Below are 15796 nucleotides of genomic sequence, written 5' to 3'. Positions count from 1 at the left end.
TCCCTGGGCAGCCTGTTCCAGTGCTCTGTCACCCTCACTGAGAAGAAGTTTCTTCTCAAATTTAAGTGGAACCTCTTGTGTTCCAGCTTGATCCCATTACCCCTTGTCCTATCATTGTTTGCCACCGAGAAGAGCCTGGCTCCATCCCCATGGCACTCACCCTTTATATATTTATAAACATTAATAAGGTCCCCCCTTAGTCTCCTCTTCTCCAAACTAAAGAGACCCAGCTCCCTCAGCCTTTCTTCATAAGGGAGGTGCTCCACTCCCTTAATCATCTTCGTTGCCCTACGCTGGACCCTCTCCAGCAGTTCTACTACACCTACTCAGCACAAAACCACTTTGATTGCTCATTAGTATAAGTTTTTCTTCTTATAAGAGCATCTTCTACCAGCCTTTTTTTATTAATCTGTTTCAGACAGACATGAGGAACATCAGCTGTCAGAATGCTCGGTTCTCCCAAGCACTCAGCTTGTCCATTTCTCCTGCCCCTCTGCTCTGCCCTGGTGAGACCGCACCTGGAATATTGTGTCCAGTTGTGGCCCCTCAGTTCCAGCAGGACAGGGAACTGCTGGAGAGAGTCCAGCGCAGCCACCAAGATGCTGCAGGGAGTGGAGCATCTCCCGTGTGAGGAAAGGCTGAGGGAGCTGGGGCTCTGGAGCTGGACAAGAGGAGACTGAGGGGGGACTCATTCATGGGGATCAATATGGAAAGGGGGAGTGTCAGGAGGATGGAGCCAGGCTCTTCTCGGTGACAACCAGTGACAGGACAAGGGGTAATGGGTGCAAATTGGAACACAAAAGGTTCCACTTAAATTTGAGAAGAAACTTCTTCTCAGTAAGGGTATCAGAACACTGGAACAGGCTGCCCAGGGAGGTTGTGGAGTCTCCTTCTGTGCAGACATTCCAACCCGCCTGGACACCTTCCTGTGTAACCTCATCTGGGTGTTCCTGCTCCATGGGGGGATTGCCCTGGATGAGCTTTCCAGGGCCCTTCCAATCCCTGACATTCTGGGATTCTGTGTGATCTTGCACTACTGAAAGTTTATTTTATTCCCGTTTGTCACACTGGTTCAATTTTTATGACACTTGCAAAATGGTGACACTAAATCCTCACCATCCTGGTAGCCTCACCTTATATTAGTAATTCCTTGCAAATGGCTCCATCACCAAAAAAAAACCACAAAACCCCACAGCTCCCTCACTTCTGAGTTAATGGCAGTTCCATTTGTAAATATTTTCCTTCTTTCCCCCCACAAAAAGCCTTAACTGCATTCAGTGGTGTACAACTAGACGTTCATCCTTGGCATTACTTCTTTCTGTCATGGGGAATCTCCACTATACATTTTTCCTCATCTTGTCCTACAAACATTTTCAAACAAACATTTAACAGTGTGTTTCCCAAACTTTCATATGTAGAACTTATACTTTAAATCTTAGCACATAAAAATGCTCCACATCTTCAAAATCTGGGGCTCCCTTTCCTAAAAATAATTACAATTTAAGCTATTAGATTTTTTTTTTTTTAATAATTAGCTGAGATCGGGCACTGAGATTGAGAAGAATGACTCATCAAAACTCAAATGTTGACTTGATGACAGCAAGAGCTTCTAATAGTGTTCATGGAAAACTCAGGAATTTCTCTCTGTTCTCCAATTTAGCGACTTACTGATTGTGCTGCAGAGTTCTGCTGGAAAAGTGGATCCAAAAAGACTGGAAGTACTCGAGTTTAAGACTTATTTATATTTTTTCATCATCCATGAAACACAAAGAACAATTCCATAAACGTATAGTTCTAAAACATGCTGGGAAGTGTTATTGCATGCTTAATCTAGAAAACATGTATGACCCGAGGATAAAACACAGCACATACAACGCCTCTAAAACCTATTTATGCATATGGGCGTTTTAAAAATGATGCGATGAAATACAAGGTGCCAGCCCCACAACACTGAAAGCGCTAAAGCCAGTAATTTCAAACAGGACAGGTGAGGATCAGCTTTGCATTCCAACCAAATCTGTCCTTGGTAACAACAAAACAAGCCTTGGTAATATGAGACTCAGCTTCAGCTCTCCCATGGCTCATCCCCGAGACAGACACCATCCAGAACTGCATGTCCTGTCTATAGCATACGTTAAATCCAGCAGCTATTACAGCAGCCATCAATCAGCAAAACTAATTTGAGAGCTGTCTGCTTATGCAACTGAAACAAAGGCACTTTGTCAGATGGGGTTCTGTTTCCTCTTAGAAAGATCAAAAAAAGTAAAGAAAGAGAAACATTGATATGAATTAATCTCAAACTCTTTTTAACACTTTCCCCCAGCATTTGCAGGGCAGGGATTCCCATGCAAGTCAGAAGCTGCAGGTTCTTCTCCCCAGACAAAACAGCCGGGCAAGACTCCCTGAAGTGACCGAAGTCAACGGCCCACAGGCAACCTCGGGAAGAGCAAAGGACTCGCCACAAATGGAGGAAAAAACCCCAAACAAAACCCTCAGACTGCATGAAGACATTGCACTTTATCTGCTCTCCCCCGGCCCACACCAGTCATGTTTCAACTAAAACGGTGCTGAAACTGAAGTGGACATATTCTGCATATCCCCTCCACAGACATTCAGGTTTTCTTTCCTTACTTAAAGAAAAATGCTTGAAAAAAACACAACAGAAAAACAAGGAAAAAGAGCCCAAAATACTCAGTTAAGAAAAATGTTCTTAACTGCACATCGAACCTAACTGTGAAGGCACATAGCCACACTGCGGCATCCCTTTCCTCTAGAAACGCCAAACGTCTCCCTGCCTGAGTGCTTCTCGTGGTACGAGCCATTTGGACAGCACAAAAGCAGCTGCTGCTGCAGGATGCTCGTCTCAGACAGAAGGACAGACAGAGCAGCTGCTGCTGCAGGATGCTCGTCTCAGACAGAAGGACAGACAGCCTGGCAACCAGTCTGTGCTGCAAACGGAACAGCGACACGCGATGTTTTACACTGAGAAGCAACAAACTCTCACCAGGATTCCACTGGCCCAGAGGCAACACGCTGATCTCATTTTCTTACCAGAAAATACATTTCCAAATAAATTACGTTTTAGCATAAATTTCTGTGTGTCAATATAAATGCAATGGGTGTTACATCATCCTGCCTTTCTCCAGGTTAAACACTAGTTTCATTTTTGGCTTCTTTGTGATCAGAAAGGGTAGTTTTCCAGTCAAACTGCAAGTGTCAAAACCCAGAAGTGCTGCATAATTTGTCCAGGAATGTACAAAAAATGCACTTTAATCCACATTCGCATCTAGTCCACGGATAGCGACGTTTTCTCAGTGCTGAGTCCATTTAATGCTTTTAAGGTCAATTCCATCCTGCACCATTTCCCAGAGGGGGCTGTAAAGGAGAAAAATGAGGACTTTTAAAATGCACAGGACAACATCAACAACAATAACCAAACACAATTTCTTCAACTACACAGGCACTTAAGAGACACCCATCTTTCCTTCTGGAGGTCAGTGAGCTTCAGATGATCAGTCCTCACCTGTCTCCTCAGCCCAAAACTCATGAGATGCAAGGGTAGGTTCTCCACCTCATGTCCTGCTCCCACTTCGGGCATAAAGTACCCGTGTCTATAGAGACTGAGCTCTCACATTTGACACTGTCCAGAGGAGTCAGGAGCCTTTCCATTTCACCAAAATAAAACAACTTTTCGAAACATAAACTCAATAATACTCCCTCTGGCTTAGAAACTTCTAGGTACTGCCATGCACGCTTGCCCTACTCGTGTTCTTTCCCAAAGGCACGATCTGGGAGAAGGTTTGTTATCAGGTTTGGTTCCTTAAAACTTGGTCACTGCTAAGACCAGGCCCACTCTCAGATCACGCCGCTCTGGCAACACCGCTTGCTTACGCACAGAGACGCCACCAGAGATCTGAAGCAAACAATTCCAACTAAATCCAGCTCTTCAAATGATACCTAAGAAGTCTTTTCATTCAATAAGATGTCTCACCTCATTTCCCTCAGCCTCTTCACGTGCTGTATGCACTTCTGCACTGTATAATCTACTTCTTCCTCTGTAGTGAAACGACCAATGCCAAATCTAAACCAAAAGAAAGCCATTAAGGACTAGAATAATGTGTATACAGAGTAGTAGAACAAATGCACCTACTTTAGGTAGAGAAGAAAAATATTTGGAAGCATTAGGGAACACGACTCTACGCACCGTATAGATGAGTGAGCCAAGTCTTCGTCTGTTCCGATTGCCCGCAAAACATAGGAAGGCTCCAGAGAAGCTGATGTGCAAGCACTGCAGGAAGGGAAGGCAGGAAAATGTCAAGTTTTTGTTAATGTCTGATGCTACACTGAAGTAACACCTTGCTAATAGCCTCCAGCAACGAGCATGTCACTTACAGACATTCAATATTACTGTGATTCTTTACAACAACCTCTATCAGCTTCCCCAGCCTCTTAGAACCCCCCAGTGAACACAAGCAAGAAGAGGGGTTTCTGCTGCTGAGGAAAAGAATGGAAGAGGCCGGCAGGGGGAATGAGGGTAATAACTTAGGAGCATGAGGTAAGAGGAGAGAGCACAGACAGCGCATAAGAATAAACCCAGTGCCAAGCAGAAGCAGTGGGAATACAGACAGAGAGGGAGTTGAAGGGAAGGCCATGAAAAGGAGCCAAGACGGAACTAGCCAGAGAAGGTAACACACCAACAGGAACTTTAAACAAGAGGAAAAGACTTCACAAGCTGCTGTTTGGCAGCAGAACAAATCAATGACAAACAGCACACGGAGGAATCCAGCCAGAGCGAAATGATCCAGTTATAGGCCTCAGTAGACAACCTCCATCATGGAGCAGGAGGCAAAACTGGTTCCGTGTTGTTACTCGATTTTTACAGGCAGCAGCATGCAGCACAAACCAGAGCTGTTCACAGCTCTCTGGTGCACAAAGCAGAGCCTCGGAAGAGATTTTCAAATCACAGAAGTGTTCGGCCTCAGAGACAGTCATGAGACTTGTTCTTCCTGTTCACAGTATCAACACAGTGCTAATTAAGATATGTTGACTGCTTTGTTCTCAAAGGTGAGGGAAGGAGGGCATCTTTACACCCCATTAACATCATCATACCCATCAGGTTTGCCTTAGTAACAGAAATGTTACTGGTCACTCCCATAGAGTCAGAGCTTCATAAAAGTGTATTCAACTTTCCTTCTGCTTCTGCATTAAACACCAGCACTATGAGCTACTTGAACTCCAATACTTGTCCGGCCTCACTAGTTATGATCTGCCACTCGTGTGAAATCTGCTGAAGGACAGAAGCTGCTCAAACACTGGCAGCCTTTACAATGAAAGTGTCACCCGCAGGTACAGGCCAAGGCTACTCAGACGGCAGGTAACCAGTCTGCAAGGCTGGCAGGTAGGAATTTCTAGGGGATTTTTGTTTGGTTTTGTTTCAGGATGAGTAAACTTAACCTTCATTTGAAATGTGTCACTTCAGAGAAACACCATCTTAGAATGCAATCAATGCCAGGCTGACTCGTTAACTGAATAAGCAAATAGGGGGCACAGAGGAGATCAATCTGTAGTTTGTCATTCCTTTAGCAGATACTATTTTCTCTCCAAAATACACTGCTATCCTTCGCACACATTCCACCTACCTTCCTGAAGACAGAGCCACGTCTTTCAGAGCCATCAGAAGACTCTCCCCTTCCACATACGCAAAAGATAAATTGACGCATCCTACATACAAACAAATCAGATAGAAAAAAGAACTTGATCAACCGAAATCTGGGGCAAATCCTGCCCCATACGGCAGCATTTGCACAACATGTGGCTAAAGCGCATTATTCAGTCATGGCCATTAACACAGGAGCTAGCTGGTTCCAACAGGCTCAGGATTGTGCTCGTTACCTGGATAACGATGCTCTCTGTCTCCATTCATAACCACATCAGGAACTTCACTCATTATTTTTGTAACCAGTCGTTCTGCCAGTTGGGAGATTCGCTTATGGTCGTACTAGCAAAGACACCAGAGAAGAGACCAAGATAAAAATCAGTGTGGAGTTTGACCTGACTCAAACCGCTTTGTGTCACCAGCCACGAGCAGACTGAAGCAGCTGGGTTTGGTTAGACTGGGAGAGAACACATCTGAAACAAAGAAAACTGTCACTTTGCCTACTCAGGAGACTGTTTTAAAAGAGAATTACCAGTTTGGTCCTAGCTAGTTCAACCTTCAAAACCATTCGAAACCATTCAGAAAATTCTATACACAGAAGCTGCCAAATTGGCTTTCATCAAAGCCCCGAGTTCTTTGTGCTTTAAGACAAGTTAGGTAATGCGGAAGATGACACATTTTGCAAGACAAGAAAGGGCATCTATTACAGTAAGTGCCCCTTATTCGCCTAATAAAGACACAGACTCGCAAATGACTGGGAACTCAGTTTTTACAACACAAAGCCTACACAATGAGAACTGCCCATGTGCGGTGTCTTTTCTAGGTTGAAAAATGAGGTCATTTGCACTAAGAAGCAGTAAGGGTTGGCGTCAGCCCCGGTACACAGACACAGCCATACACACCACCTGCAATTCACACCTGTTTACACGTCTGAAAAAGCTTCGGTAGAAAACAAGGCTATTGCAGATATTACTTGGTTTAGAAACACCAAAACTCTGCCAGGAGAGGAGGAGAATCCAGATGTGACGCTTGTGCAGAATTCAGGCTCTGCAGCCCCTATGAGGCTTCCAGAGCCCCCGCTCGGATGGTGGAGCCCTGCCTGGCTCCAGGAAGCAGCGTGATCCTTCCTGTACAGATGTCTGGCTTATGCATCCCACTGGCACTACAGGAGAGGATTTTTACATTCCAGCGGCAAGGGATGTGTCAGTGCTCACAGGGGCAGCGGCACCGGAGGCTCACACACCAAACCTACCACTGAACTTTGCTGTCCAAGCTAGGAAAAATAATTAATTCTTCATTGCAAAGCTACAGTGAACTTGAATTTACATACATTTAACAGGTATGATAATGGACTAGGTAGTCTTAATTTTTCAATATACATTTCATAAACATGATTTATTCTATTTCAGAGATGCTGCTAATACATGTGTGCAGAATGGGACTTAAAGCCGTATTTCACTAGAACTGCCAACTGTAAACCTGCTGTAGGAAACCATGATTCAAGCCACTTGCGCTAGCTTAGCTGAATCACGGTAATTTTCCATGAGCTTGTTGATAGCACGGTCCTTTGTTTTGAATGTAGTTTGAGAACAATAAGATAGCACCATGGGACAGAGTTAATGTTTTCTTCCAGTAACTCCCCAGTGTTTGGGACTTTGCGTGAAAGAATGTAAGAGCTCACTGATGTCGGTCGTCCCTCAGTTTCTCATGTTTTGCAGGTACAGAGGTTTATAATGCAGGGAGGAGCAGATCCAGGCCAGCTGACTCAGCTTGGCCAACATGAGTGTTCCACAACATAAACCCCACATTCCATATTTAACTGGGAAGTTGCTGGGAACGGCTCTTTCCTCGATGGCCACTGTTCCTGTGCCCAGGGCCCAATTCCTGTGACATCCCTGTGTCCTGCTCTTGATCTCCACGTCTTTACTGAACTCACTTTGCTCGCTGTGTCTGCCTTCTGGTGCTCATTGCTCAGAGCACACGTTCTAGTGGCTAAGTATTGTCCTGCATTGGTCTTCTTTTACCATTATCTTATTAAATCTGTTACTATTTCAACTCTCAAGTCTTTCTTCCTCTTTCCCTTCCAGCGAAGGACAGGTGAGTGAGCAACTGGTTTGCTGTGTAGCTGCTGGCCCAGGACTAAACAGCGACACAACTTCAAGAAAAAATCAACTTCAGAAAGACAAAAACCAACTTCCAACTACCCCAAAACAACCCTGAAGATCTCAAAGGATCTACTTAATGTTACAACATGAGAATCAAATTTAATTCAGGCCCATGGACACAAAAAGACCTACAAAATCTGGAACTTAGCTGGCCCTGTTATATTATTTTCTGGAATCCAGGACAAAAGCTTTCTCCCCCGTACCTCCATCTCTTGCTGTGCCACTTCACAGGCTGCCCCCAGGCCCACCACTAGGGGAGTGGGCACCGTCCCCGAGCGCAGGCCCCTCTCCTGGCCCCCCCCGCTCTGCAGGGGCTCCAGCCGCACGCGCGGCCGGCGGCGAACGTAGATGGCACCGACCCCTGGAAAACAAGGAAAGCTGGTTTAGTACACACCCAGTCCTGAAAGCATGAAAAGGCACTTCAGGGTTTGGAAACATTCCTTATTTCCACAGCAAACACATATTTGGACACCTCACTGGAGAAAAATGTAGCGAACACACACAGACGCACAATACTCTCTAGGAAATGGTGTTTCTTCCCGCTGTTCATGTTCCTCTTCATTCAGGCTCCCAGAGCTTCAGCCCCAGGAGAAGTTCAGTTCCTCCCTGTGCGCTTCAGTCACTTAAGGACTCAGCACTTCCCCCCTGCTCACAATTCTGTGCACAGCTGAAGTTCATCCCTTTGCACAGAAATTTTTCGGTGCAAATATTTCATTCACTGATGTCCCATTACTGACTGGCAACTGAAAGCTCTAGAGCTCCTTTCCCGGGACTACCAGGCCAGCACTGCTCTCAGGAGTCCTCTCCCTTTCTTCTCATTAGTGAAACTCCTCAGTGGCACCAATTTGCAATGGGCAGATTAGATGAGCCTGTTTTGACAGCCAGCCAGTTTCACTCTCTTGTCTCCTCACCTAGAAACCCGATTTCCATGTCTCCACGTGCCTTGGCACACCTACCGGGTGACGCTCACCACAGGGAGGATGGTGGCAACTTCTGGTCATAATAAGCTGTGAAATTTTATGTCCGTCACCTGCCCTAAGTTATTGGTTGAAACCTCAGTCCTTGTCCAGAGACAGATCTTCAGCTCTCAGGAGAGCTCGTACAGAAAGACAACACATTGGAAAATACAATTTTGCTCGTTGTTTCTGAATAGCACATAGAATACAGCAAACCTGATTTCTGTCTGTCTGTCTACCAAGTAGACCGTAACAGTGATAACAGATGAACTTTTACTATTTGGGCATCAACTAGAAAACCTACAGCCAGATTTTAAACCCCATTCTGCAAAGAAGATTCACAAATGGGGCTGGGGGGTATGAAGCCATTGGAAGCAGAAGACAACCAAAATCACTAAGAATTTAAACTTTCCAGCTCCCTTTCGATCTCCTCGTTCCACATTACCCTTGGGTCTAAACTCTGCCTTGTAATCCTGCAACTTCATTTCAACCGTTTCAGCATCAACACTGCTTCACACCAAGCAGATGGCTCCTGAAACGCCACCGCTCCTCACGCCGGCACCATCAGAAGATGCTGTGAAGGCACCTCAGAGCCCAGCAGCTCTGCGGATCCACTCAGCGCAGCGCTAAGTCTGGCAGTCGTGCCTTAACTACCCCAAGGTCAGTCCAGTGCCAGTGCTGGAATAGTTTTCGACAGTTTAAGTAACAGTCACTAGGACAGACAGGTTTGAGTTCATACCTTGTGGCAGGCATGGAAACAACTCTCTAGACAAGCACTTCAGTAAGTACCTTTGGGCCCGTAAATTTTATGGCTACTGATGCTCATTAGATCAATTTTCATATCGTTGACATCCATCGGAATTTTACCAACTGCTTGTGCAGCATCTGTGTGGAAGAAAACCTTACGTGCGCGGCAGATCTCACCTGTAATAAAAACACAGAAGCAAAAACCCCACGTTATCTCATCTAATCATTATGATTCCAATGATGAATCTAAAGCATCGGCTGATAGCAGAGGCCAGTTCTGAGGTGACAAAGGAAGATATGGGTGCTGTCACGTTTCTTTGTGTAGGAGTTATTGTAGCTGGTGCCTCGCTGGACACAGGTTTCGGCAGGCCAGCAGGTAAGACTACGGTGAATTTCTTCAGCTGAGAAATTAAAAAGACTTCTGATGTTCAGAAGTGAGAGTGTTTGCAAACCCACACCTATCAGGTTTAAGTACAAATGGCTGCAGAGGATATCAAAGTTTCCCCTCAGCAATGATTCCACAGGTGAACAAAATTAAAACTTTTTTCTTGATTCTTTTTCTTCTCAGCATCAGTCCAGTACAAGCCAGCTTAACTTTCAAGTTCATATTTGCCATGTATTTTTACGCTATTTCCTCTATTTTCCAAGTTTTGCAATTCTCAGCTTCAAACACGTCCTCGGAGCTGTCACTAGTCCTCACACACGCTCACTACTCCCACCTGAACTCACTCAAGCCTGTAATCAGTGGTTTTGCATCCAGAGCTAAAATAGACTAAGGAACAAAATAACGGGCAGTGAACTTAAATATTATTTATTTTTGTCATCAAAAACCTCACAATTCATCTTCCACAGAGTCCAAACCCAGCACAGCTGCACCGAGACCTCTCCTCCACACGAGTTCAGCATCAGCTTTCCCTCCTGTGGCCCAGCAAGAGCCGCACTGATACTGCAAACAGCAGGCCCCACGCTAACCGGGCCTTAGGCTGGCTCTGCAAAGCCTCAGTCCTGGCCTATTAGACCTGCTATCAAGGTGTTATGAGAACTTACTGTGGGAACCAGAGCTTGGTACCAGGTATCTCTGGCATTTAAGCGTAGGAGAACAGTAACGGTCTTGACACTATAGGCACAGTAGGAACATAGAGAGTACTCAAGCCTATAAGCAACTCACTGGTGGTCAATTTTTTGTCGGTTAAGAAATATAACCTTGAAGAGCCTTGGGGAAAGTGCTGCTTTGAGGATAATCAAGAAAAAAACAAAAGCAGCATCTAAGCAAGAGCAAAATGAGCTGCACAACAGGCTAAGATGCCTGCACGGCCTGATGAAACAATCCCCTTCAGAACCACGTCGTATAACTGCCAGGGCAGAGGCCAGAGACCAAAAACTGTCTGCAAACTCGAACATCTTATCAAAGGACATCTTGGATACGAAGGGGACTGGGTGGGGGGAGTTGTCACTGTCATAAGAAACGTTATTGAGGAATCACCGGGGGATGTGGGGAGCTGCATGTGCCACCGCTCGTCCTGCCCGCTCCAGCCCTGCCCTTCCCTGCCCCAGGTCCCTGTCCCTGCTCAGGGCCGGGCTCCCCCTCTCCCCGCCTCCTCTTCCAGAAACCCAGCTCTTCCGCAGCCTTTCGACCTCCAAACCAATTGTTCATGACTGTATATGGCAATACTGGGGGGAAAAGGTGTCTATGTGTGGTGCCCACCATCCCCTCCCACCCCAAATTCTGCATGTTTCTCCTCTACAAGTGCTCAAGAAACCATTACAACATGTAAACTCAATTTGGCCAGTGATTCTGTGCAATTTTTTCATCCATCATGCAATTCAGAATGAAACCAGAAACAGTGCAGCTGATCTGTACTACAAGGCTATAATAGCTGCAAAACTCACTGTAAAAGTCCTCAATTTTGTCCTCATTTCCCTTTAAAAGAAGATTTTATTTGGGACAGCATTATTAATTATTCCTTAAGCATACTACCCCTAATCTTTTGCATCAGTAGCCCTTAACCAGGAAAATAATTAAGTAAAATGAAGCAGGAGTGACATGAGCTGGCCTCTGGAAGCCACGGGGTACTTACCGATGTCATGAATTGGCTGCTTTACCCCTATTTCATTATTCACAGTCATCACAGAAACCAAGCTTGTATCGGGCTGGAACGCAGCCTCCAGCTCCTGGTGAAATATTCAGAGAGACAGAAGCTGTGACTAACAGCAGAAGCAAGATTCCTGTGCACACCTCCAGTCTGCCAGCGAATCTTCCCCACCAGCCCCTAACTAGTGCTTTGCCAACAACCCGCTGGGTTCTGATGAACCGTCCTGCTAAGAGCACCAACCCACGTGAGGAGGAGCGTCCTGCAGGATGAGGAACGTGATCACTTGCATTTCAGCCCGTCCTGCCCCCGGTATGCCCTATGCCACCTGCCTGGATTAAATCAAGTCAGAACAGGCTTTTGCTGCCCCATACATTCCTCTGGACTATTTTCTTTAATGAATTAACCACCCACAAAACAGCTCAAGCCACATCCGGACCAAGTGAGGCTGGCTCTAAAGGAGCTGCGCTTTCCACAGGGAAGTGTCACGCACAGGGGCCTGACAGCAAAGTTGTCAGAGAACACAAGTGACACTTGTGTGCCTGCAGGCCTGAGCCCTCCACCCCACCACACACACATCACCGCCCCACGCTGAGGGGCCAGAAACGAACGCGGTGCTGCCCCTACCACAGGACACAGACAATGACACAAGGCGGTTCGGCTCCTGCACCCCAGGACTGCGGCAGGACACCCAGAAGGGGCAGTTCCTGGACAGCAATGGGGAGTGTTGTCATTGCCGTGTCTGACGCCTGGAGTAGCTCAAGTGATGGAATTTCACCACTAACGCCTGTATCACAGCAGCTCCATCCCAGTCGGGTACTGGGCTCTCTACAGGGTGTGCAACAGCTCCACCTGCGCGGCTCTGCAGCCATCCAGAGATGGATGTTTTGATTGAGAAGAAGCCTAGAGCACCAGGCAGAACACAAAATCCTTCTCCAACTGTGACCGAGATTCCACCGTGACTCTCACTCTGCCCTGCGATTTGTATCATTCTTTCCTCATCATCAAGAAGACACAAGGTCCTCTTGAAGCAACTTGAAGCAAAAATCCCTTCCATTTTCCCTTTCTGTCAGTAAACAACCTACCTTCAAATCTATGAGTCCATTTTTTTTAACGGGTAGATAAGTGACCCGGAAACCTTCTGTCTCCAAGAAACGGCAAGAATCCAACACGCACTTGTGCTCTGTCTGTGTAGTAATGATGTGCTTCTTCCTGGATTTATAGAACCTTGCAACACCCTGTCAGGCACAATCCATGAACAAGAAACGTGCTGTTAGACCACTAAAGAAAGCAAGTGTTAGACAAAATAACTGAAAACAAGAAATTGCTATTTAAATGCAATTCATTTGAATCTCGTCTGTTTGCCCCAAAGTCATGAATGTAAAACGTACTGACACGTAATTCACACTGTATATTTCCACCAGCACGCATTTTTCAAAGCATCTCCCTTTCCAAAAAGCCTGTGAAAATGTTAAGTGATGTAAGTTCGAAACACTTTTAACAGAAAGTCCTTTCAAAAACCATTTGCAATGGAGTCACATGCAGTGAAAGTCCGAACATAGTGAAGGTTAAAACACAACATAGTCAGTCAGAAAACAGTCCGGAATCAGCATTTCCGCTATATTTCATTGTAAAGATTTTAATTATGTAAAGCAGAAGACTGTACTTGGTGCACGTAAGATAAACCTGGTCCTAAAAACCATGTCCTGGCCATCCCCATATTTCCTCCATGTATGTAGCAGAATAAAACAAGGAGTGAGTCCAGGAATGCAAATATTTCCTAACTACACCAACATATTAACATTCAAATCACTGAAAGATGCATACAGTGCTTAAAAGCTTCATTTTAACAAAATGAATAACTATAAAACTTTTACCTTAAGTGCCATGTTATTTGACTCTGTTGCACCACTGGTAAATATAATTTCCCTTGGATCAGCTCCTATTAAATCCGCAACTTGCTGTTTTAAAGAAATACGAATTTGATTTGCTGAGATAAAACACAAGGAACGCACCAAAGCAAAACACATGCAAAATGATTTTAAGAATGCCCCCTTCAGCCTTGAGAGGGTTACAGCTGGTATCTAATGAAGTCATGTACATTTTCTGCCTTAATAGAAAATGCATAAGGAATCCACAGTCATTAGCAGTCGTGGTATTGAGCACGGGCTTGTCATAAAAGAACAAAAAAGTTAAATAGAGAAAAACCCAGTAAATATTGCTTCCAAAAAAACAACAAAGACCCACACCTAATCCTAGGAAAACAATAAAATATGAAGTTAGCCCATTTACTGCAGCAGCACAGCTGTGACCTCAGGAAATCAAAAATCCTGAGGCACCTTTCCCTAAAGCATTGGTTTCTGCCATTTCAGCTGCTCTTATCTCTCTATTTTTTCTTGCAATAAATCTACTAAAGTAGAGCTAAGGAACGGCGGAGCTGCTAAAGCCAGCCCACAAAGAGCTAATTAACAACAACAGTTTTATTTTTATTTTCTTTCAACACTGGAGTGCGGGTGCCAACATCTCACCCTTCTCGCCTTCTCCATGGCGGCCTCGCTCTCCCAGCCGTAGGCGTGGGTGCGGGAGTGGGGGTTGCCGTAGTAGGCGGTCAGGTAGGGCAGCATGCTGTCCAGCACCCGGGGGTCCTGCGGGACACAAACGCCAGCTCAGAAACGGAGGAAAAGCATCTCTGTCCGTGTATTAGAAGGGGGGTGGTCAGTAGGTCAGAGAGGTTCTCCTGCCCCTCTGCTCTGCCCTGGGGAGACCACACCTGGAATATTGTGTCCAGTTGTGGCCCCTCAGTTCCAGCAGGACAGGGAACTGCTGCAGAGAGTCCAGCGCAGCCACCAAGATGCTGCAGGGAGTGGAGCATCTCCCGTGTGAGGAAAGGCTGAGGGAGCTGGGGCTCTGGAGCTGGACAAGAGGACACTGAGGGGTGACCTCATTAATGTTTACAGATATATAAACGGTGAGTGTCAGGAGGACAGAGAGCCAGGCTCTTCTCAGTGACAACCAGTGACAGGACAAGGGGCAATGGGTGCAAACTGGAACACAGGAGGTTCCACTTAAATATGAGAAGAAACTTGTTCGGGGTGAGGGTGGCAGAGCCTGGGCCAGGCTGCCCAGGGGGGTTGTGGAGTCTCCTTCTGTGCAGACATTCCAACCCGCCTGGACACCTTCCTGTGTAACCTCATCTGGGTGCTCCTGCTCCATGGGGGGATTGCACTGGATGAGCTTTCCAGGGCCCTTCAACCCCTGACACTCTGGGATTCCGTCCCTGCTGCCCCGTCCCCGTGCCCGGGATCAGCAGCAGTTCTGCAGCGTCTGGGTTCAGCTCGGGCCAGATCTTGAAAACTGGAGGTCACTGCACGTCACAGACGTCACCTCCGACCAACACGAGTATCTGGAAATTATGTTTTGTGCCCCTGCATGAAACCCCGATGTGCATCAAGGCAATCACAGAAAAATGGGGTTTTCCGAGCAGAAAAATACAATGTCCTAAAAAGCCAGGAAAAACGGCAATTCGTTTTGGTCAAATAAATTTCTTGCTGCCTCTCAAGGCGACACCCAGCCCGCAGGCGCTGGTGCCGCTGTCCCCGGGCCCGGGAGCGGCGGGACGGGGCGGAGGAGCCGACCGAGGGTCACCGGACCCGCCGTGTGCGGGAACGGGGTTTGTTGCGGTTTGTTTTTGTGGCTCAAGCGCCGCCGCCCCCGCAGCGCGGGGGGAGCCCGGGCCCGGGAACACGCGAGCGCCCCGCAGAAAAAGGCCGAAACGAACTTCATTTCTGCCCTTGCCGCTGCACCGTCCCCTGCGGGGCCCGCGGGCCGGGGGGCGGCAGGAGCGCGGGGAGCGGCCGGCCCAGCGCAGCCCTTACCAGCGGGGTGGTGGCCTGGACGTCCATGTAGAGCGGCCGGAGGGCGCCGCCGCCATCGCCGCTGGGCCCTGCGGGGAGGAGGGAGGAACGAGCCGCTGTCAGGGCCCGCGGCACCGGCCGAGCCTGCCCGGGCAGCGGCTCCGCTCCCCCCGCGGCCTTACCCGCTGCGGGCCCCGCTCCCTGTCCCGGGGCCGGTTCCGGTCGCGCCGTCGAGAGCCGCCGGGGGGCGGGGAGGAGCCGCGGGGCCGCCAGGCGACGCCACAACAGCATGGCCGCGGGCTGGGAACGGGGCGGGGCCGCCGCTTCC

The 15796-nt window shown here is 47.3% G+C and overlaps 1 protein-coding gene across 2 annotated transcripts; it reads right to left on the bottom strand.

The window, feature by feature from the left end:
- Positions 1-1722: 1722 nt before the first annotated feature.
- On the bottom strand, positions 1723-15786 carry NFS1 (NFS1 cysteine desulfurase). Of its 2 annotated transcripts, XM_082065532.1 has the most exons (13): positions 15651-15786; positions 15490-15557; positions 14143-14259; positions 13492-13575; positions 12700-12852; positions 11603-11696; positions 9567-9701; positions 8025-8182; positions 5893-5998; positions 5640-5721; positions 4205-4288; positions 3992-4081; positions 1723-3375 (listed from the first exon to the last, which is right to left on the bottom strand). In XM_082065532.1, the coding sequence occupies exons 1-13, from the start codon at positions 15757-15759 to the stop codon at positions 3312-3314; spliced, it is 1344 nt and encodes a 447-aa protein (XP_081921658.1). In that variant the 5' UTR covers positions 15760-15786; the 3' UTR covers positions 1723-3311. The 2 variants fall into 2 exon arrangements, with proteins under 2 accessions (XP_081921658.1, XP_081921657.1); XM_082065531.1 differs by having other exon boundaries at positions 15490-15784.
- Between the last annotated feature and the right edge of the window lie 10 nt (positions 15787-15796).

This window comes from Streptopelia decaocto (genome assembly GCF_964273445.1).
Source record: "Streptopelia decaocto genome assembly, chromosome: 14".
NCBI classification, from domain to species: Eukaryota; Metazoa; Chordata; class Aves; order Columbiformes; family Columbidae; genus Streptopelia; species Streptopelia decaocto.
The sequence above is the reverse complement of the archived record's forward strand: the minus strand, read 5'-3'. Positions and strand labels throughout refer to the sequence as shown.

Excerpts from the sequence above, each read along its gene's own strand:
- NFS1 (XM_082065531.1), bottom strand. The coding sequence starts at position 15,759 with ATGCTGTTGTGGCGTCGCCTGGCGGCCCCGCGGCTCCTCCCCGCCCCC. Across the intron at positions 9,702-11,602 it reads GCAGCCAATTCATGACATCG|GTGAGATCTGCCGCGCACGT; the intron begins GTAAGTACCCCG and ends TTTTTATTACAG. Across the intron at positions 5,722-5,892 it reads CAGAGAGCATCGTTATCCAG|GATGCGTCAATTTATCTTTT; the intron begins GTAACGAGCACA and ends GTTTGTATGTAG.